The following is a 23,629-nucleotide window of genomic DNA, read 5'->3' as shown; positions in this document are numbered from 1 at the left end:
GTATGAGTGGACTGCCACATTGGCATGGCATCCCACACACAGACATTGAGATATGGTATGTCAATATTTAGCTGTGCCCAGCTGTTCCCCAACACCATGCAAGGGACACTTTTACAGAAGGAAAAATCACATTATCCTTGATGTCACAGTACCCATGATTCCTAAACTGTGACTGAATTGGAAGCTGTCTGCTTTCAAAGTCCCCCTCTCACCTTCTGCAACAATATCTCTTTTCTTGAGGTGGGGAGAAGCGTTAAAAGCCTCCTGGGTTTATGCAAAAGGAGTGGCCAACACTGTGTTTTCTGAGAGGTATTCCTAACCTCTGTGCTTCAGTGCTGGATGAAGATGGCCAAGGATCTTTATTATTATGGTTTTTTATTGGTAAGAGACCTGGTAGAGACCTTGACTTCTCAGCTTTGGGCCAGATGGTTTCCACCAACTTCTGATCAAGTCTTAGACAAGGGCAAAGTAGAAAATATCCATGAGGAGCTTTGAGTGGCATCCAAAAGCAGCTGTGCTTAAGATTTTTCAGTCAATTATTCTAACAGACGTTACCAGAAGGGCTATTCCAGATTGACCCTACAGTTCATGTTTAACCATTCCGAGGTAACTGACACTAATTTGCTTTGCTGTCTAATATATTAGGGCACACAGTAGCAAGCATACATTTTCTAATACACCAATGATATCACTGTGAGCAAAGCTGTGGGATGTCATACTACATACATACAAAAAGCTCAAAGCCACAGGCAATGTTACAGTGATCCACAAGACTATTTTGCACTATTTTTTAAAATAATAACAAAGCAACAGGCACTGGTCTCAGTGAAAAGAAGTATTGATGTCTTACACTCAACAAGAGGCACTTGTTTTCCTTGATAGCACCTAGGCAGCCCAGAAAGCCGGTCACCATGATGACTGTGCCAATGGCAATGACTAGATTGGCAGCTGAAAGCGATGGAAAGCTAGGAGAAAATGTGGCGAAGTTTCCTTGTGACACCGACAGCCAGATGCCCACACCCAGGAGCCCACAGCCACATAACTGCAAAGAGATAAACAAGAGAAAGGTTTCACCGTTAAAATTAATGACACAAATTCCTTCTTCTCAAGCAAATTCTCAGATAACTGTTCTGTAGTAATGCTCTCACTGTCTTGGTGCTGAAACTAAAAGGAAGATAAAAATATTTATTTGAAAGAACTATCTACTGCATTATTTCTGCATCATTGACAATGTCTCAGAGTTGTAGATCCAGATTTCCTCATCCTAGGGCAGGCAAGGAAGTTCTGGAGATAATTATAATCAATGGTATCATTTCAATACATAATAAAATTGGAACAACCAGTCCTAGTAGTCAGGTTGGGGCTTAGTATGAATTCTCATAGCTTTACTGTTGTTTGCCAGTGTTCAGTGTCACAAAAATCAGATTTCTAGGTTAAATATCTACAAGAAACTCAACTACTGCTACTCTCTGCCAGCAAGAGAATCTGAAGGAAATGCAAAGCTGCTAAATTTGCTTCTCCCTCTGCACAGTACCATATCTGGTTAAGGATATACAATTTCCCACTCTAAGTCATCAGGCAGGTCTTCAGAACAATGTCCAAGTGTTGCACTACAGGAGGCCTAAAAGCTGTCAATAAGGCAATTACACAACATGTGACCTGTGCTTCCTGTGCAGTGAAATCAGAAGCAGGAGTCTCCTGTGTTTTCATTAAATCTGTGAGCTACTAAACAGCGCACTTAGCAAAATAGTCTAGTGATTGATAGGGCTAGGACTTAAAGGTCTCTTCCAGCCAAAATGATTCTATGATTCTTTTACACTCTCCTGTCAAATCCAGCCTCTGCCAAGTTCGGAGGTGAAATTTACATCAGCTTCACTGGGAAGGGGATCAGAGTACCCCCCCACCCTCTGTCCCCTCATCAGAGTGTTTCGCTTTTACTTGGACCACTGCGTGGGAAAAAAAAAAACAGTACCTAATCATTACCTACAGTGACATCCCAAAGCTGCTGGTGCTCACTTGTCAGCAGTGAGGAAAAAGAAGAACAAAAGTTCTTGTCATCTATAAGGTTCACCACATCAAGCCCACCTTTTTGTGCTCATATAAAAAAACTTTTACTCAAACTGGAAACTCAAGGTCAGAGAGCAGTTCCTCTGCTAAAACAAGGTTCAATCCTGCCCTATGATGAGCACTAAATCTGGCATGATGATGAGCTACAGATGTAACTTTTGGAGCAAATACCCCCACTTCTGTCTGAGATAATTTTACAAGCAGGGAAGATAGTTCACAGTACAACTGTCTCCTTTTGGGTTTGCTGCTTCACAGAACATGAAAGAAAAGCTAGAGTAGTATCTTCTTGAAATCATGTCACTTTGTCTATAGTCAGACATGTTTTCATAGTCATATGCATGGGTTTTTTTGGTTTTTTTTTTTTACTTCCATTGTGATCCTTCTGTCCCCTCTGTGCCCCTTTCCTAGTTTGAAGTTTTTGAAATTGCATTGCATCTAGGGAGATTCACCAATTTGGTGAAGAACTGTGACCAGGAGTAGGGCCTTATGCAAGATGCTCACAGGCATTTCCATGGGAGGCAAAGCAAAGCATCTCCCAATGTACCAAGTCCACAAGAACTAACATCAAGCAAAGCATAAGTTGTATAGGCAGAGTAAGAGAATAAGAGACGGAGATTAACTATACTGCACTGGTGGTTATTTCAAGGCAAACTTACACGCAAGCATCAGCTTAATAATTTGGAAAAATATCCCACAACTATCTAAAGTTCAAAACCACATGCGCTGGGTAACACAGAGATTTTCAGCATTCTTGCAAGGAGGCTGGGAAGCACCTCTGTTTTCAGAACTCAACATACAATAACTTCACAAAGTGAGCTGGGCAACTTTGCATGCCCTGTAAAGGAACTGGATGCACATGCAACATAAGAGTATGTTGCAGGAAGTCAGGAAACAGCTGCTACCCCTAAGAAAAGACTGGAACAAAACACCATTGACTGCCTTTCATGGCATGTCAGCAAGGTGCATGTAAACTTTTGAGGGGATACAATGAAAAACAGAAGTCTGTCAATCACATTCTGCTGCAGGACACAGTGGACATCACCACAAGTTTAAACTAGACCTGTCTGTTCATGGAATCAGTCACTCTATTGCTTCAAGTTTCATCTATTCAATTTTAAAGCCCTCTCGGAAAAAAAATGTTATCTTTTGCTCAGGCTGAGAGCTTAACGGTTTAGGAGGTTAGAAGCTGTTCTCACCACATTTTAGGTTTTAAATGGCATTTCTAAGCTGCCAGGGCTGTACACTGCCAATAGCTGATGGTACTTCAATGAATGACTTCATGACATTCCATGACTATAAACATTTCCAAGGAACTTTCTCCCAGTATAATGTTCTTTCAGAACCAGAACTCAGACTTTAAAGGTTATTCACAGACATGTTCCCTGGACCTTTATACTCTCAGGCTCAGAAATCACAGCCCTAGATGAAGTGTTTTGAAAGAGTGACTTCTGGAATCATCAGGCCAGAAGAAACAGAGCTTTGCAGATTAATGAGGTGATGTGGTAAGAGCAAGATCAGGGCAAAAGGCTTACAGAAGAAAGGCAAATAAATGAGAAAAAGAAGCACATGATCAATAGAAAGATCAGCCCATGAAGAATTGCACCTCAGTATCCAACTGCAATTATGAGGATAGTAGTAAAAGAATGAAACCCTTACCTGAATCTATCATCTTAAAAAAACTCTTCACAATCCTTAAGAAAGATTAGGTCTAGAAGAGAAAGGTGGCTAAGAAATTACTTGAGAAAGCTCATCTTTATGTTTGTTTAGACAAACTTAGAAGCAGCTAATTACTTAGAGGAAGAAAGGGGCTGCTACTTTCAAGCATAGGAAATCAGGAAAGTGACAAGCCCATTGGTGGGATGGAAATGAAGACAAAACAGGACCAAGAGCACGAGAGTCAGAGAGCAGAAAAATGGACAGATGATCTCTGCACCTCTGACAGAGTCTCAGTTCAGAAGACCCTCTATATACACTTGCATACCAGAGAGCATTTCGTCAGTTGCTTATGGTAGTGTCCCAGTATTTTTGTAAACTAAGGAGCAAAACACTTGTTTTTTTGAGAGAAGACCAGTCACCTACAGCACCTTCACCTTTCCACGATGCCTCTAGCAGGGAAGAGGCATTTAAAATGTTTGCAACAAAGTCTTGTGGGTTAGCAACACACCTATGCTGTCCTTAGACAGACCACCATGGAGATAAACTTGAATGCCAAACAACTGAACACATTGGGAGAAGAGCCCTTTGCAATACAAAATGAAGCAGCACACATGTCCACATTTTCTCCTTCTTCCTGCAGTTCTAATGTCCTGCTGAAGACAACCATGATATAGCTCCTTTCCAGCTGCTGTTGTGATCGGGTTAACATGCCAAAGTGTACAATGTGATTACAGTTCCCTTCAGAGCTCTCTGACAACACAGATTAGTTACATAAAAAAAAAAAAAATCAGGTGATGGAGTGGCTATTAGAGACCAAAGCTCCAAGGCCAACTATCTACAGGTGACTGAAGAGATTAAGTAAGAACACTTGCAAGAGATCTGGTAAAAGACATGGCATCCTAAAAACTTCCAGAAGGTGGCCACCCATAACAAATAGCACTAATGGTTTTAAATAAAATTTTAATTTTCTCCTCTATAGAGCACCTCAATTTTTCTACTTTCTACTTTGCATTTATCTGTCACTCTACTGAGTCGATGGTATCTCCATCATCCTTCTGAGCAGTGTTGATGCTAAAATTTATTACAAATTTATTTTTTTCCACTTCTGCTTTTTTAAAAAAAAACCCAAATAATTCCAAAGGGAATGTTTTGGCTACAATCACACCAACCAAAGCTAGATAGGATTCTAGCAATAAAATAGATTTCCCTGACAGTTTATTCTCTAACAATCACATTTTTTATACAATGCATGTAAAAATAGACACTCATAGATATATGTTCTCACAGGATCCACCTCTTTCTGTTTGGTACAACTGAATCCTGAATGACAAAAGCAGCAAAAATTTATCAAGTCATCTTATTAATTCCTTTTTCACCATATAATGAAATAATATATGAGAGTGATAGTACTGACAGTCCTCCCAAAGGAAATGGCTCAACAGCATAATAAGTTTCACTGGATTTTTCTTCTAAAAAAATATTGGTTCATTTCCTTCTCATTATAAGGAATTACCATCCTCCAGGCAACCCTAATATCTCTCCTTCCCTTGGTGTTTATGTCATGAAGGTAACCGCAGAACACTATAATAAAGTCAGTCATATGTGTGATACACACACTCTTACTTATAGGGTAATTTGGTCAAGCTATGGCACACATATTTTGAGCCTGAAAGCAAACAAAAAGAACATAAACTTTCCTTGCAGTTTCTCCTCACTTTGTTATTTCACTATCAAAGCCTGAATTTTCTTCAGTACTCCAACATCTATCTATCTGTCATCATCATGGCCAGTAAACATACAGCATGTAGGAAAGATTAAAAAGAGTCTCAAATGCTTCAAGAAAAATTATAACTCCAGCTAAATCCAGAGTGAGAGAAACACAAAAACAAGTCTTTCCCTGACAAGTGCTATTATCAGAGTGGGAATGGAGCTCTTTTATTTTCTCCATTTTTGAGCATTATGTGAACTAATACAACAATGTAAACTCTAACAACAGAGCATCATAACCAGATTTAGTTGCTTTAATATCAAGACGATGTAGTAAGTGATTACAAGACCTAGGGTATGCCAAGATTGGTGTATTGTAAAGGAGGAGATTACACTCAGGATTATCGAGCCTAGGAGGAATGATCAGACAGGATATTAATTAAATATTCACAATTTTAGAGGTCAGTATGAAAACCAAACAACCCGCCTCTTTAATATTTTCCAATAACATGAATATTAGCAAGCATTATGCAGTCTATTTTGGTTCACATAACTGAGAAGTAAATTGATAATTTATGCCATAGGTGGTTACAAGAATTGAGTATTGTGGCCACTATTGTCAGTAACAGCTATATAATTTATTTAGTGGTAAAAGCATTTGTAGTTTGTTAGCATATACACAAACAATAATATTTCATGCTTCTCACAGCAAGATAATGCATGCAGAATCCAGCAAAACTACCAAGCAGCAAACAAGCTGGGGTAAGGAAGAGGTGGCATATGCCATTCTGGTAAGATTTATTTATAGAATAATACAGATAGACTTATCCTTTAAGTAAATCATTGAACAGTATCAGGAAACAGGAATCTGGTAAGGAAGGCATTACCAAGAGGAAAAGGAATTAGGATGTACTCTTGTTGATTTTTGCCATCATTCCATCCCATGCACACAATGTGTGATGGAAAAGCTGCACAACTCTGTGTATGAGAGAGCAAGAGCAGAAGGAAGTTTTGTTTCTTCTTATCAGGCTTTCTACTGCTGGTTAAACACCAGGGGAGCTCTTGACAGACTTGTAATAGAACAAAGACATACAGTAACCAAATACCTAGAGACAAATACCTAGAGACAGAGGGACAAAAAGAAGATTCGAGCATACTTTGAATAACGTGCCCTGAGTCATCTGTTGCCTAGTTACAGAGAACACAAAGTTTCCCACCTTCTTCTGTGCTGTGTTAAAACACATGCTCTTACTTGAAACAGAGGATACAATTAAAAATACATGTAAGAGCTTAAGCATGGTCTCCATAAAAACAGCCAAAAGAACAGGAAGTTTAGGATGCGGAATTACTAACAGCATGACAGTGAAAATGTGTCAATGCTGGGAACTGACTTCAGGACAACTTCAGTGTCTAAAGGACACACTGAATTAAGCTTCGACAGACCTCTATTTAAACAATAAGACAACAGGGAGATGACCTGTACCAAAAGGACAAGTATGAAGAAGATATGGACAAGCAGAACCAAAGCCTAGCATGGAAAGGCTCTTCAGTGTCCAGGTGGCCCTCAAAACTTTCCCTTCTGTTGGGGTCAGGCACATTTTGGAAAAGCTGCTAGTAACATTTTTCCTATTTGGTAATACCTAATAAATAAAGGTTACCTATCTTGGCACTTCTTTCCAAGACAGATTTTCCACCATTTCTTCCAACTGACTTGCAGACCAGTCAGTGTGCAGAGGAGATGAAAAAGAGAACAGTCATTATGAAGCATCACAGTCTTTAGTCTGTGGGGTAGGTGTTATAATTTTGTCCTCTCCTTCATTTACGGTATCTTAACAAGCTCACAGGTATGCAATGAAATCAAGAAGCAGCACATCTTGGAAAACAGTTTGAAAGTTTCTTTCACACCATGCAGCATTTAAAAAAAATATTTCTATGCATAAAGATGGACATAATCTTTTTTTATCAGTTGAAAACCTGACTCAAAGACTCTCAGATCTACAGGAAGAGTTCATATCTTCTGTGCACTTTGGATTTGGTGCTATCATTTGGAAGCAGTCTGGCGTGGAGATTCAAAACAGTAGGAGATATTGTTAAAAAAAAACACCTTGTCTTCCTGTCTTAATAGACACAGCAGTCCCTGTTCTTGTTTCAGTGCACATCAACCCAACTTTTGGAAGGTACTAATGTGATTGTCCAGAAAGATTATCACTGCCAGTAACAGGATTTTTTGAACTATCACAGTGCATTAACTGCTCTTTTGAGAGCACAATATTAATCAAAGCAGGAGGTGACTTAAAAGAAAAAGGGGACTTAAAGCTCAACAGTAGAACTTTTCCATTCATTTACCATAAGGCTTGTCTTTTGGTTTTCCCTGAGTCTACTGGTTTAGCCCTGGCTGGGTGTCAGGTGCCCACCAAGTCATCATATCACTCTCCCTTCTAAACTGGAGGGGAGAGGAAAACTATAACTAGAAATTTGTGAGTTGAAGACAGGGAGATCACTCAGGAATTAGTGTCAAAACAGACTCAAATTGGGGAGGAATGGTTTGATTTATTAAATAACAATCAGAAAAGGGAGATGAGAAATAAAACCAAATCTTAAAACACCTCCCCCCTCCTCTAGGACTCTCCTTCCTTCCTCCTCAGCAGTGCAGGGGATGGCACATGGGGGTTGTGGTCAGTTCATTAGAGATGGACTTTGACACTGCTTCTTCTCAGGGGCAGGCCTCCTCACACTTCCCACTGCTACACTGTGGGGTCCCTCCCATGGGAGACAGTCTCTCACAAACTTCTCCAGCATGGGGCCTCCCATGGGGGACAACTCCTCATACCCTGACCCAAAATGGATCATCCACTGGGAGAACAGTCCTTCAGGTACTGACTGCTCCAGCCTGAGTCCCTCACAGGATCCTTCACAGGATCACAAGTCCTGACAGCAAACCTGCTCTGACATGGGCTCCTCCCTTCCCACGGACTCCCAGGTCCTGTCAGGAACTTGCTCCAGGGTGGGCTTCTCATGGAGTCACAGCCTCCTTCAGGCATCACACCTGCTCCAGTGTGGGGTCCCCCACTGGCTGCAAGTGGATCTCTGCTCCATGGACTGCAGGGCACAGCTGTCTCACCATGGTCTTCACCCCAGTTCACAGGGGAGTCTTTCTTTCAAGGCCTAAAGAACCCTCCTCCTTCCTCACTGGCCTTTGTGTCTGCAGAGATGTTTCTATATTCCCACTCCCTGTAGCTGCTGCAGTTTATCAGCTGCCCAGCTACTTTTTTCTCTTCTCAAATATGTTATTCACAGAGGTGTTACCTCAGTCACTAATTGGCCAAGCCTTGGTCAGCTGCAGGGTCCCTCTTAGAATTGACTGGCATTAGTCCTATCTGCTTCTGACAGCTCTTTGTTTAAAGAAGCCACCCCTGTGGCTCCCCCCTGCCGCTACTGAAAACCTGGCCCAGGCAAAACCACTACATTGAGTTACAGATCAGAACGGTTGTTCTGGAAAGAGGCGGGGATGGGAAATATTTGGTTTATAACACTTCACAAAATAGAGATATATTTTGCAAAAATTAAGTTTTTGGATGCCTCTTGCCATCTCTGGATTTGGGTGGTTCATCCACATCTGGAAATGGCTGGTGCTCAAAGGACATTTTCAGGTGTGCTCTTTGTGAAGAAGGTGCAGGTGGTACCTGAAGCGCATTTGCTGCATGCTAAAGCATTACTTGACAGCCAACACTAAATAGCCAGTGGACCGAGTGGGCATGAAAGCGTTCAGCATACTGTACAGCAACCATGTCAGTAACAAGGAAAGTTTGTTTCTGAGACAGCTTCCCAAGCTTGTTATTGGCTTCACTGATAATGATGCTTTCAGTATCAATTATGCTAAGAATCCTTACAACTTTAAACAGTATTATACAAACTTTGTCTTCCTGTATGTGGATGGTGAACAAATGCCAGCAAAACAGCTGCACCTTGATTTTAAGAATGGCTGCTATGTGAGAGAATACATGCAGTTTGTTCAGGTGATACAGAAGCTGTATGAAAGACCAGTTTCTATTGGCTGATAGCAAAGAATTTGCCCGAGGCTTTACACTTCTTGCCTTTGACCTGTCTCCAGCCAAAACATGCTGATTGTGATTCCCCCAATTAAAATAGGAAATCTGTCAGCAGAAGCACAATTTGCAGGTGCCTTGATCACCACCATCAACATAACCATGTAAGGCAAACCAGCAGAAACACATGATCTTTTTTTACTACACGCAAGGATGGACACTAAGCAGCTATCTTGGGGTTTTTATTTGGGTTTTTTTCGTGCAGATCTCTACACCAGAGAAGCATGTGTAGGCATTTATCTACATTACAGGCTCCCTAAGGCCCATGTTTCTCTGACCAGTGAGCATGCTTGTAAATATGTATCCACATAACCAGCCTGGAGAAAACCAGCTAGCAATCCTCCTGACAGATCAGAACCATGAATTGCTTTTTGACTGGTACAGCTATACTCCAAACAATGCTCTTTCCTGAAATCATCATGTCCTTTTTAAAACACAGGACTACAGATACTGCTTTCCAGAGGGAGCAACCGCAGCATAGCCTCTCTGTGGCCTGTAGATACCACTGTGTTGTTTTCCTACATCGCCGTAACAAAGGATTATCTTTTGAACAGCTTTTAAAACTGCATTCTAACAATCTAGTACCAAATGACCAGATGGTGATGTGCTTTGAATATGAAGCTTTCCCTGTGACCAGAGATACTCTAAATATTTTTCAGAAGATACAGACCTTCATATTTTAGAATGTTTTTGTAATTCTATTCTGTAAATAAAACTTACAACCCAGCCAAAAGGCTATGTGTGTTCTTGAACAATATGGTTTTTAAATGTACATTAGAGACATGAAAGTTTAGAGACTATGAATATTTTATTTTCAACAGTAAGCTTAACAGGGCGATTCCCTGGGCTCTAGGTGGTGGGCATCTTGCTTCGAGGTCCTTCTCAGGTACTTTTAATTTTTCAAAAAGATCCTGGTTTACTGTATGACCCATGACATGGATTCATAAAAACATTTCACATGTTCTCAGGCTAGAGAGTGCTAGAGGCTGCACTTAACTAGAGGTTGCATTTAACTAATTGAAGCTAGCTCAATCATTTGATGCCATCTCCTATGTTTACAAAACCTCCCTAGTGCCTCAAGAAGAAATGTGCTTATCTTGCCCTAGGAGCACACAGAACCATAGAATCACAGAATGGTATGAGTTGCAAGTGACCTTTAGAGATCATCTGGTCCAGCCCCCCTGCTCAGGTCCACCTAGATCAGGTCCAGGAGGCTTTTGAAAACCTCCAGAGGAGGAGACTCCACACCGTCCCTGGGCAGCCTGTGCCAGGGCTCCCTCACCCTCAAAATAAAAAAGTTTTTCCATAAGTTTAAGTGGAATTTTTTGTGTTCCAGCTTTTGTACGTTACCTCTAGTCCTATCACTGGACACTACAGGAAAAAGTGATGCCTCATCCTCTTGACATACACCTTTCCAAAACTTGTAAATGTTAATGAGATTCTCCCTTTAGTCTCCTCTTCTCCAGGCCAAGCAGTCCTGGATCCTGCAGCCTTTCCTCATAAGAAAGATGCTCCAGTGACCTGATCATCTTGGTGGCCCTGCACTGGACTCTCTCCAGAAGTTTCCTGTCCCATTTGAACCAGGGAGCCCAGAACCGAACACAGGACTCATCGGGGCAGAGTATAGGGGAGGAAAACCTCCCTCAACCTGCTGGCCACACTCTTCTTGATGCATTCCCAGGATGCCATTGGTCTTACTGGCCACAAGTCACGTGAGCTCTTCTGATAGTGGATACACAATATTCAGCACTTCCTGAACAACAGGGTTGGGGTACTCAAGAGTCTCTGGGTTTTTTTCCACTTCTGTCTTTTTCTCTTCCAGAAAACCAAGAGTCATTTTCCAACTGTCCTGATTGCTCTGCTTCATATGTGCCAGATACTTGTGAAAAGATGTGGTACAGTCCTTAGTTTCTTTGAAGTCTGCCAGTCTTTGTTTTTGGAAAATGTCCTTCATTTAAGCATCTGAAGACTTTATCAGTCTTCATGTTTTCCTGGAGCAATTGCAGCACTATCTGATTTGCAGGACACAGATACATTTTCCCCATATATTCTTTAATGCTTTAACAAAAGCCATATATGAGCAGAACAAAACTTAGAAGAGGATTGATAAAGTCATCTGTTTCCTTTCCCAGTAGCTTCTTTCTTTTGAAATACAAACTTTTACTAATCAGACTTTTAATGAATTTGTGGCCTTTTTGCAGTGTACATACTTAGTGGAGTGTTTATGGAGTGTCGAAAATATTTAGGGCAGTTTTAGAAACAGCCTTTATCAGGCCAAGAGAAGCTGTACAGCTTTTCTCTGCTGAGGGAGAGAGGAATAGAAGCTTCAGAAGGTGTGGGAAAGAAGAACTGATAATTGGCAAAAAATGTAAACTGACCTTCAGAGTATAAGACTGATTACTGGTGGGCATTCATATAGCTGGTAGTGCTATAGAATGCCCGGTTGTGAGTGTGAGAAGCAGCAGCATGACAGTATGTAAATGGCAGGCTGCTCGGGTGGCCAGTTTCTAGCCTAAAAGTCTCTGGGGTTTAAAATCAACATTTAAATCAACAACTGGGAACCCATACAGTGCCTATGCATGCTTCTATAACACCTTCAAACACCTCTGAAAAGAACAGCATCTTGCCAGGGCACATTTGCTTGGCTAGAGAAACAACCTCAAGCTTAACTCAGCGATTTTTAAACAACACTACAGATTTTGTTTTGAGAGTGATGGTATGGTTGTTTTTACCATGTACAGGTTGCTAACATTCCTGCAATGCACATATTTAGTAAAAGCTTTCTTTTTTTCTTTTTTTCTTTCACAAGCAGAGTTCATAAAATCATCAATCACAACCATATTTACTTCATTATGGGAAAATAAATTAATATCACCATGACTTTCAGGTAAGCCTCCCACATTGGGAGAGCTCATTGGGATATAGCCCTGGAGAGAAGAGAAGGTAAAAAAAAAAGCTGTTGATATTCAAGAATTATCTTCTAAATACTCAAGAATGGTCCATCCTGATAAGCAGGGAATTGAGCAAAGGCAGCAGGTCAGCATGAATCAATCAGGAATTCCTGACTAAGCTAAAACATAATAGAGAAGTATACAAGAGATGGAAGCAGGAGGACATTAGTTGGAAGAAATACAGAGACAGGTTAGTCATGCAAGAATGAGGTTAGAAAAGCAAAAGCCCATCTAGAGTTGTATCTGGCAAGGGATGTTAAGGGCGACAAGAAAAGATTCTAGAATTACATAAACAACAAAAGTGAGCCTGGGAAAAATACAGAACCATTGCTAAAAATATAACAAGGGCACTGGTGGTGAAGGACACTGAAAAAGCTGAGGTATTTGATGCCTTCTTTGTCTCAGTCTGTACTTGTGAGACCAGAGAGAATGTCTTAAGAAGGATCAGGCTATGGAGCACTTAAACTGGACATTCATAAGTCCACAGGACCTAGCAAGATACACTGAGGAGTGATGAATAAGGCAGCTGATACCATTGCAAGGCCACTCTTGTTTACTTTTGAAATGTCATGGCAATTGGGAGAGGTTACTGAAATGACTGAAAGAGAACAAACACCACTTCTGTCCTCAAGAAGGAAGATCTAGGGAATCACACACCAGTTAGCCTTATCTCGGTCCCTGGTGTCCTGGTTTGGGCTAGGGTAGGGTTAACTTTGATGAGGAAGTAGGAAGGGGTACAGCATGGGCAGCTGACCCAGGCTGGCCAACAGGTATTCGATACCATACTGACCTCATGCACAGTACATACAGGCAGGGAGCTAGCTGGGGGCGGTGCTGTGGAACTGCGGTTTTGGCTGCCTGTCAGGAGCAGTTGTGTCGGGTGGTGAGCAACTGCAACACGCACCATTCTTTTTGTATATCCCCTCATTTATTGTTATAACTGGTTTTTCCGAACTTGTTTCTTCTTATTGTTGTTCTATTAAACTGTTCTTATTTTAACTTACGTGGGTTTTCCCCCTTTTTCTCTGGTTTCCTTCCCTGCTCTGCCAGGAGGGGGAGGAGTGAGTGAGCACTCTCATGGCTCTTGGTCCCCGGCTGGACAAAATCATGACACCTGGGAAAGTGATGGAGCAACTAACCTTGGAAACCATTTCCAAATAGATACAGTACTAGAAGATGATTGGAAGTAGTCCTCATGGATTTACAGTGAAATTATGGCTAAGGAACCTTAGGTGACTAGCTTGGTGGATGGTGGGAGAGTTGTTGATGTTGTTTAACTCAAGTTTAGTAAGGCTTTTGACACTGTGTCCCATAAGTATCCTCATTGACAAAATGGCAAAGTATGGGTTAGATAAGTAGATAGTGATGTGGACTGAAAACTGGTTGAACAGATGGGCGCAGAGGTTTGTGATCAGTGATGTACCTTATGGGCTGATATGAGGGCCAATACTGCCTAACTTCTTCATTGATGACATGGTGATGGGGTGTACTTTTAGCAAGTTTGCAGATAAACTAGGAATGGTTAATTCTCCAGATGGCAGAGCCACCACTCCTAAAGACCTGGACTGGTGAAGTTCAGTAAAGTGGAATGCAATGTCCCACACCTGGGGAGGAATAACCTTATGCAGCAGGACACACTGGGACCAGGAGACGCTGGAAAGTAGCTCTGCAGTCGAGGGCCTGGAGTCCTGGGGGACAACAAGCTGATCACAAGCCAGCAACACAATCTAAGGGCTAAGATGGCCAATAGCATCCAAGGCTGCATTCCTTGCCCCATAGAAACATTCAGATCTAATAGCAAAAGCAAATACATATTGCTGCTTAATCCCATTAGAGCTGCAGAACAGAAAGAAAAAGGAATTTTGTACTTCCAGTTCTTGGAATAATTAGAACAGTATTTTACTGTAATCCTTAATATCTATGCAAGCATAACAATATACAAGATTTTTACATGTTAGCAACCATGACTTGGCTAAAAAAAGTATTTTTATTTGCCTCATTATTAAAACCACTTTCCAGAAGCATTTGATTCACAGACTCAAAACCTGGAAGGAGATTTTTAAACTACTTCCACAGATAGCTACAGGGACAATTTTACTGAGACAGTTTTCAGAGTAACATTATATCAGCAAGAGCAAACTGCATATCTAAATCACAGTCCAAATTCCAATAATGAACACTCTACAGGTAGTGCATTAGACAAGAAATCTTATTTTATTCCACTGATAGTAGAAAGAAAAAAAAATGGAGTCATGATCTGTTGAGTTCCCCCAGTGCTCTAATTTTAGAGTAGCTTCATTAAGGCCTTTTGAAAATAGAACTGTATTGCTCTTTATATGTTAATTTAATATGTTATGTATTTGCACAAATGCAGGGGGATGTACCTGCAGTACATTCTGACATGTATATCCCTAGCTGTTTATTCATGGACATTCCACAAAGGAGCACAGTCAGATTCTGGTCAATCATACATTTACAATGTTTAGCATCCCCTGGCATAACTTCATGAAATCTAGGTATCCTTGTTGGTTGTGTGTTATTAATGTCTCTTTTTTCCTGAGCAAATTCTCCTGAAGCCTCTTTATCCTTTTTGTTTATTTTTATCACAGCTGCTTAATTCTGCTGTATCTCTTAATAACAAATAAAAGCAGTAGTAACAACAACAAATCAGATGTTTCAAGGACATGGTGGGGGTGGGACAACAGTCAGCAACCCTCATCCAAAATTGCCTAAAAGTACTGAGGACCCTTCCAACCCCAAAGAAGTTACCATGATTTAAGATAATCTCTTGAGGATGAACATACCAAGAACATAGTACAATTCTTCTTAGTACAATTTTGTGATAAAAAAGTCGTGATGATAATAAAAGTATGAAGGCTTTTGCTCAGCATGCATCAGGAAAAAAAAACCCAGTAACTATATTACATCTGCCAGGTAAAAAAAAAAAGTATTGCAACTGACTAATTCAGTCCAATTGAATTTTTCTTTAGTAGTATTCAAAGTTCAAAGTATTCAAAGTTATCTTACCTTTTTCCATTAGTATGTTCCATTTTGAAGCTACTACCTGGTAAATAACATCTCCCAGAGCACTGGGAACACCATCTATTTATTTTTAAAAGATGGCAAGAGGTTTTCAATTAAAAATATGTTATGTATTATCCACCCATTGCCTTAGTTATCTGTACCTCTTTAAAGACTTTAAAAAGCTGAGGCAACTGAAACCTTCCACCTGCAGCTTGCTGGAAATACCACAAGGCAAAACCTGATTCTCTTCAGAGAGATTGCTAACAAGGGCTGACATTATAAAGGGACCAGATAAATAAAAAGAGGTAGGAAAGTAGCAATGTGCTACAGTGAAGAGAGTTGTAAGCGTCAGAGACTAGGTAGATGACTTATCAGTTAACTGAATCTCGCGTTTCCCCTTCTGTCTAGAGATCTGGTAGAGAAATGAAAAACAGACAATCATACTGGCTCAGAAAGAAACATGAAAATTCATAAGAAATGTAGCCAGTTACAGATGGACACATCTTTTCTATCCCAAAGCAAACACAGGATAGTGGCATTAGGCCACTTAACAAATACAGATGAATGACACAAATGGTTTTTGAGTCCTGTCGCTTTCAAGAAAAATTTTTTTAAGCTTTCATTGACTTGTCTGAAAGGGCACTACAGAGTATTTATTGTGGAAGTAACAAAAAAAAGGAAATGCACCAATTCTTACTTAGAATGCTTTAACAATATGTTTCCACTAAACTTGCTACAAGAAGGAGGAACTTGTAGAGAAACATATGCATGAATGGTTTAGTTCATGGAGTACTGATGTCAGGTCTGATCCTGCTCAGTGTTGATTAACTTCCAAGGTCCATCTACCACCAGACAAATTCAGCTTCCCATTATATCTGCCTGTATATTTAAAGATACTACTTAGTATTCCTGGAGCTTTCATTCACAGTCTTCATGTGGAAGGAAGGATCTTTGCTGACCAACATTAAATCATCTAAGAATTAGCTCATAAAAGAAAACTGTGTCATGGGATTTCTTGAGGTTCTAACTCTGACACATTAAAATTGGCAGAACTGAAGCAAAGGAGAGTATCACAAAAAAGATGAGAAAGACATAGGGTTGCTTCATCACCATTATGCTTTTTCATATACCACGACAAAATAATCATAGAAGTCACTCTTGCAAGAAGTCACTCTTGCAAGATAAGACCTGTGATGGTACCTTGGTATCTGAAAAGCTGGGAAAGAAGAGAGACTGGGACAAAAGAATGCCCAGAAACCAACTCTAAATCTCAGCAATGTTTAACAGCTCTTGCAATCACTGTAACTCACAAGTGAATACTGGTGATGTGTATACATTTAGTCTTCAGACAGGCACTGCTAATAAAACAGCACAGTTTGTGATGCAGTGATTTCAAAAGAATAGAAGGAGGTAAACCTAAAAGGGACAGTCCTAAAAAAGGTGACAGAAAGCTGCTAGAACAGGATGACAAACAAGGTCATACAGGAAGTGGAAGATAAGCTCATGTGTCTTTTTTTTCCGAAAGCCAGATTGAGGAGGAATTGGGTCAGCAAAGAACAATCAAAGCAAAGCCTTAAGGTTTTACAACTGATAAAATAACTTCAAATATCAACATGAGCCAGTATGTATGAAGGTGGTGGAACACTGGAACAGGTTGCCCAGGGAGGTTGTGGAGTCTCCTTCCTTGGAGGTCTTCAAGACCCGCCTGGACACATTCCTATGTGACCTGATCTAGGTGGACCCGCTTCTGCAGGGGTGTTGGACTAGATCTTCTCTAAAGGTCCCTTCCAACCCCTACCATTCTGTGATTCTGTGATACCAGATGCCATTGATAACTAGGGAAAAGTGTAGAGTGTCTGGCTTATCCGTGTTTTTCCCCTACTACTTGTTCAATCTAATGTGAGCAATAGATGAAACACTTTAGGTGGCAGGCATTTTGTGTTTTCTGTTCTTTTCAAAATTTATCTGAATCTAGCACAAAGGAGAGACAAGTGCTTCCCATTGGAGTCCAACTAAGCAATAGAAACATGAACATTCTCAAAAATATCTTAAATAAAAATAATTTGCTGTATATCTGTAAGGTAAAGATACATGTCTCAATTCCCATTGTAACACAAAGAATCATTGACTTCCTGCAAGTTCTTCACAAACTTTCCATACACGCTCATTTTTGGGGCTAGACTAGGTTCACAGAAAATACTACCAGAAGTAAGGAAGACAAAGTGAGGCTAGTGTTGCCTCATCCCTCCTTTTCTTTCAGTGAGCCTCTCTGTCCACTACACAAGCTCAATAAAGCCAAAAGCTGCTGTTTTGACAGCATTACACATGAACATGCTACCAAGACTGTAGTGATCAGAGCTGTGAAGTGCCACAACTACAGAAGATAAGTTCCTGTACATTCTGACAAACTTCTTTGTACTTGCTTTTGCACAGATCAGAACAGTTAGGGAGCTTTTACACCAATCAGACTGAGATGAGGTAGTGTGTTTTATTTTGCAACTGAAATAAAATTCAACAATCAACAAAGTGATTGCCAAATGAGCAGCAGTAGCATAAAACAATTTCCCCTAAGTCTTTTGTTGACAAGAGTTACAAAATGTTCTTGAGTGCTTTCTTGTTACCAGAAAGAGCAATAAATTAACTAGTGGTAACTATGTTGACGGAAATGTATCTTCAAAAACTCGTGCTCACTTGACTATGGCTGAAAAAGAGCAAATCACTCTGTCACAGAACATGTAATGAAACCTGGATTACTATTGATTTGTGACTCACAATTGGATTCTTGGCTTTCTGATCCATTGTGAACTAGTGTCTGTTAATGTTTGCCCTCTTATTGGGGGCATGTAGAACAACTTGCTCATGTGTATATTCTCTGGCATCTAATGAAATTGGAGTTCATTCTGCAAGTTTCCTGAAAGGGAAGCAAGTTCTGTGTCTACTACTCAGTTACATTTTCAGTTTTATTTCTGTCTCTGAAGAATTCATTAAAATGAAAATGATGATCTACTGAAAAATCCGTAAGACTGTTAATGGAATTTCATTCATTTCACTATGCAGATATCCAAAACAGACCACTTTCAGTTAGTCAGGATAATACAGTGAAAGGTAGCTTCAAAGATCATCTTGAAAGGTAAATACACTAGGTTTGATTTTTTTCTATCCCAAGTGCTGTTTGCTTGGTTTCTGGATAGATGCTTGACTCAGGAACTTAACAGATGAAAAGGATGAAATTCTTCAAGTGCAGCCAAAAACTACCTTCTATTTCCCTGCCTCTAATTCTTTACTCACAAGTTAACTACATCTCTTTAGCAGTTTTTTCCTCCCATTTCTGCAGGTCATATGTAAGTAATTTACCAAGAAATCAAACACCTTAGGTGCAGAGTAGGCTGCTTTTTTAATAAGTCCAGACTGTAGTCTCCAGTAATCTCTTTGGTTCATTTGTTACTAAGAAAAAGCTACCTGATACCTGGTGTCAGAAAGTTAATGGTTAACCACTGAAAACTAATGCATTACTGTCATAGACAATGACTTATGAACCTCTATTTTAAATACATTTACTCCAAACAAAGCATTCATCACTCCTCTTGGTATCTCATTCAACTTTGTAATGAAAAAAAATTAATTTAGAAGAATCTAACGTGAGACTATCCAAGTAGCTATTCTTTATATCTACAAGCACAACTGTACTTACATTACTTCCGTTTTTACCAAAGTCAACTTCCTTAGTTGTCATGCTATGAATATATTCTGTAGCTATGGAATTGACTAAACTCACACTTGTTAAAGGCAAATGTGACTTCATATTTCATACTCTGATAATGAACTCAAATGGAACTACTTGGTTCTAAAAATGATACCTACGATGAAGAGAAATACACATACTTTCCAGCAAAAAGCCTCACTACCCTGAACCCAAACTTCAACATTTGGGGCAGTATTTCCTTCAAGAAGGAGTTGACATAAGAATCAAAATCAAAGAAATAAAGAAACTTCTTACAGAAGTGTCACTCCACTGCATGGAAATCTTCAGCAACTTATACAGGGCACCTCAATTCAAATCCCTATATTGACAAAACAGGCAGAATTTCCCTGTCCTACAAATTCATGTATTTCCTACGGCACTCTAGTTAAAAGTCTCACCACCCTGTGATACCTGTACAGAGAAATGTTCATGCATTCAAAAAAAGACTCATGCCATCTAGAAGTAGTGTTCACTGGGGATATGCAGAAAAAGCAAAGAACTACATCCTACAAGGCCCACAAACAGAGACAGAGATAATTCACATACACAAATTTTGTTGTCTTTATTTCAAAGTCATGGCATAAAACCACAAAGTTGTAATGCAAAACATATATGGGTGGAACAAGAACTGGAACACATCCTACTTCACAATGTATGCTGACCTAGACTGCTGATGGTAATCTGTATTTCATCTCTACGAGTAACACAATTCATGCAGATAGACCAATACAAAACAATATAGTATGGTTCTAATGGAATGACAACCTGCCTGAAACAAACTGGTATGAATTGTGTATAGACACTCCATCTTTTAACATTTTCCCATCAATCTGGATATTATCTACAAATTAGCCATTGATGGGAGCAAAGTAATTATTGTACTTAAGTACTATGACTTAAGGGAGTCAAAAGCCCTCTATTATTTCTGAAATACAAGATTCCTCATCAGGAAGATTACATAATATAACTTGTCTACCCTATCTATTGTCTTTCTCTAATTTCAATATCCTTATGAGGAAAACTAAAAAAATCTAAGCACCAGAATAAATCAGGGAAAAATTTAGAAACAAATATAGAATACACAAACATAGTGTCATGGTTTGACATGACAGCCATTTCTGGTAAGGGGGAAGGGGCTGTAAAGATGGTTCCTGTAAGAAGTTGCTCAAAATTCTCCCCAGCTCTGAATCAGACTCACTTCTGGGGCTGAGCCAATTAGATGCTTCCATGATCACTTTTTAAGAAGCCGGAAGAAGAGGCTTCTTCCTCCTTCTTCCTGTTTCTTTCTTCTTCTTCTGGCTGGTGGTGGTGCAAGGAGTAGGAACAGTGAGAGAAACAACCATGCGGACTCCAAGGTCAGTGATGAAAGAAAGGAGGAGGTGTGCTGGAGCAGAGACTCCCCTGCATTCTATGCAGAGAATTGGTGACGCTGAGATTTATTTTCGTTTCTTTAAAGATCCCACATCAGCAGTAGAGACTAAAAGCTGACCCCGGACCAGGGGCAGCAATTCACTTCATTAAAGGCCCTGTGCCAGGGACAATGACTATAGCTGGAGGAGGTTGTGTCCCGTGGGAGGGACCCTGTATCAGCATAAGCCGCAGCTGCTGGGAACAACCTACACCAGAGAAGTTCATTAAGGACTGTGTTCCGGGGAAGGAACCCCATGTTCGAACAGGGGAAGAAAGCCAGGAGTCATCCTCATCTAAGGAGAGAGAAGAGGCAGAGCTCATCTGTGAGAGACTGACCACATCCCCCATTCCCTGCCCTGCTGTGCCCCTGAGCGCGGGGGGAGGTAGAGATATCGGGAGCAATGAGCTGGGCCCAGGAAGAAAAGAGGGATGGGGGGGAGATCTGTGTGGAGTGGGAGTGCTGGTTGTAAGAGAAACATCATCCTGCTCCCTTTTTGCTTTTATTCTGTTCTGTTTCTTGTAGAATAAAATTTCCTACGTTCTAAGTCGAGTACTGGAGTCTGTTTTGCCCTTAACCATAATTGGCAGCGAGCCCTCCCTGCCCTTGTCTTACTCCACAACAACCTTGCTTATCTTTTTACTCCCATTTTGCTGGGCCCTCCGCCACCCTAATGAGGGTACCAAGTGAGAGACTGTTGTAGTGCTGTTGTGCTAGCTGGGCCAAACCACAAAGATGGTATGAAATAAGAAAATTTCCCCCACCTTATCACTCAACACATTATTTTGTGTGCATTTTTTTGTGATTTTCCCTATTTGTATGGCACTTCTGTAGTGTCTACAAACTTTTAGCATAGATTCTCTCAAGAAGTAATCCATATCTCCATTTTCAGTTATGCTAGTTGCCTTCATGAGCCTTACACTGAGAATCATCTCAAAGAACCACTGAGAACAGTTTTTGGGTGGCAGGCTTTCAATCTTTGGATTTTCTTGATGCTTCTCTATTAGTGAGATTTTGTGATTCTGTATTTTGACCCACTGTTTCCATTGTACTAAAAACACAGGCTGGTATATTTTGAGCTAAACAGTAAAGGTCATTGCCGGTTTCGGGCCAGTCAGGATCAGGGTGACATGCTAAAACACACCAAACCCACTCAAGGATTGCTGGAGAGGGAGCATTGCCATGAGCAAGTGCTACCATGCTGTATGCAAGCCCCCAGTTTATTGTCAAAGTTATACAATATTAGTTTTTGTTTTTACATCCTGCTGACCTTCAGACTTTGCCTGTTTTCCACTCTCATGCTGCTGCTTCTCACGCTCGCAACAGCACATTCCTCATTTGCCAACAATAAGTCTCATAATCTGAAAGTCAGTTTACATTTTTTGCCAATTACCAGTTCTTTATTCCCACAGGCCACCAAACGGGCCCCAAGCAACTCACTCTTCCTGCAAGGGCACAGAAAGACGGGTCTGTCACTCACACAGCCTAATGGCTTATGCAGTACATGAGGAATTCATAAGACAAGCATAAGAGAGCAGAAGAGAGAAAGAAGAGCTGTTGGGAGCCATATTGGAAAGCTTAAGCAGCACATAAACAAAGTCTCAAAATCTGTAAAAATGGTAGTGTTTAAAGTAACCAAGAAAAGCAATTCTATCACTATCAGAGGGATGTGTCATTTAACCTATATGCTGGGATTGGTTACCTTTATACAGTCAGGATATCCTGTTACCGCATATGAACCTTGAGTTTCCTTTACTAGTTCTGTAGAACTAACAATAGAGCTCTGGTTACTGACTGTAAATCTGTGCAGTGTAATCTTTCTGCATTAGACTGCTTGACATGATGAAATCATTCTGGACACATTTTCTTACATGACATCTTGGTACTGAGTTGCCTCATGTAATATACTTGACTGAAAAATAGAGCTAACCCTAAAATGTAAGCTGTGCTATATATTTTAATACAAACATGAATTACATGAACACATAGACTAAAATAATCTTCCAGTAGAAATGCAGCCATGGGATTTTAACTTTTCCACTCTCTATCTAGAAAGCTTTCAGAAAATTCTTCCCAATCCACAGTTAAAATGAATAATCTGAAAGCTACTGCTGTCAAAAACTGGTTTAGGCTTTCAGTCAGCTCTGCTTCCAGCTTCTAGGACTTTTACCAGTTTTTTTACTTGCTTTCTTTGCAGAAATTGACAACAAGTAACCTTGAATATTTTTATTTAACTTGCATTTTCAGTCATTATAGTCATAAAATAGGTTGTCAAGATTTCAAACATGTTTAGTTTTTGAAAAGGAGTTAAATGGAGTTAAATTAAAAGGTCTTTTTGGTTTTTCTCCTACAGTTTAGAATGTAGACTTAAAAACTACATTAATGAAAAGTATTCTATCATCAAAGCATGAAGGAATTGTAGTAATTCTTTTTGTTGTCATTCTTTCAAGTTCTTCTTCTTGTCAAAGAACAAAATTATTTTCACTTTCTTCTTTATTTTAAAAAGGCACAACTCCAGCTGTGGTGGAAGGACACAAAGATAACAGATTGGATGCTATGATTCATGACGCAGTAGGAATAGAACAGTAGCTCTTCATACTGTGGTCAAAACAGCACCATGAAATGAATATCAAATTAAAAATCACTCAATGACAAGGAAAAATATTTCCTTAAAGAGCACCAATCTGGGAATAAGAGTAAAGACCAGTCCATGCTGGTCTTCTAGACACCTTGGTCTATAAGGCTCTTTGTTCAGTTAGAACAGCAGTATTTAAATTTGTTCATTTGTTTTTGTCCCAGATATAACTGTGATGATTTTGCAGTCATACCTCACAAGTCTGCCCCTTAAAAATGTAGCCAAACCAAATGCTCTAGAAACACTGTAGCATTTCCACAAGTTAGCATTCCGTTCACTCACCAATCAAGTGAAAGTCTTTCCTTCTTCCCCATACTGCAATCACTTCTGCTA

The 23,629-nt window shown here is 40.0% G+C and overlaps 1 protein-coding gene across 5 annotated transcripts in view; it reads right to left on the bottom strand.

Moving 5' to 3' along the window:
• The window catches only part of TSPAN9 (tetraspanin 9), a 175,396-nt gene that overhangs the window by 14,231 nt on the left and 137,536 nt on the right, over nucleotides 1-23,629 (bottom strand). For all 5 annotated transcript variants that reach the window (XM_062008093.1, XM_062008110.1, XM_062008084.1 and 2 more), the window contains one exon: nucleotides 851-1,042. In XM_062008093.1, the coding sequence (XP_061864077.1) occupies nucleotides 851-1,042 (192 nt within the window). The remainder of the gene's footprint in view (nucleotides 1-850; nucleotides 1,043-23,629) is intronic.

Source organism: Colius striatus, chromosome 1 (genome assembly GCF_028858725.1).
Source record: "Colius striatus isolate bColStr4 chromosome 1, bColStr4.1.hap1, whole genome shotgun sequence".
Lineage (NCBI taxonomy): Eukaryota > Metazoa > Chordata > Aves > Coliiformes > Coliidae > Colius > Colius striatus.
Note: the sequence above shows the minus strand (reverse complement) of the source record. Positions and strands in the feature narration are given on the sequence as shown.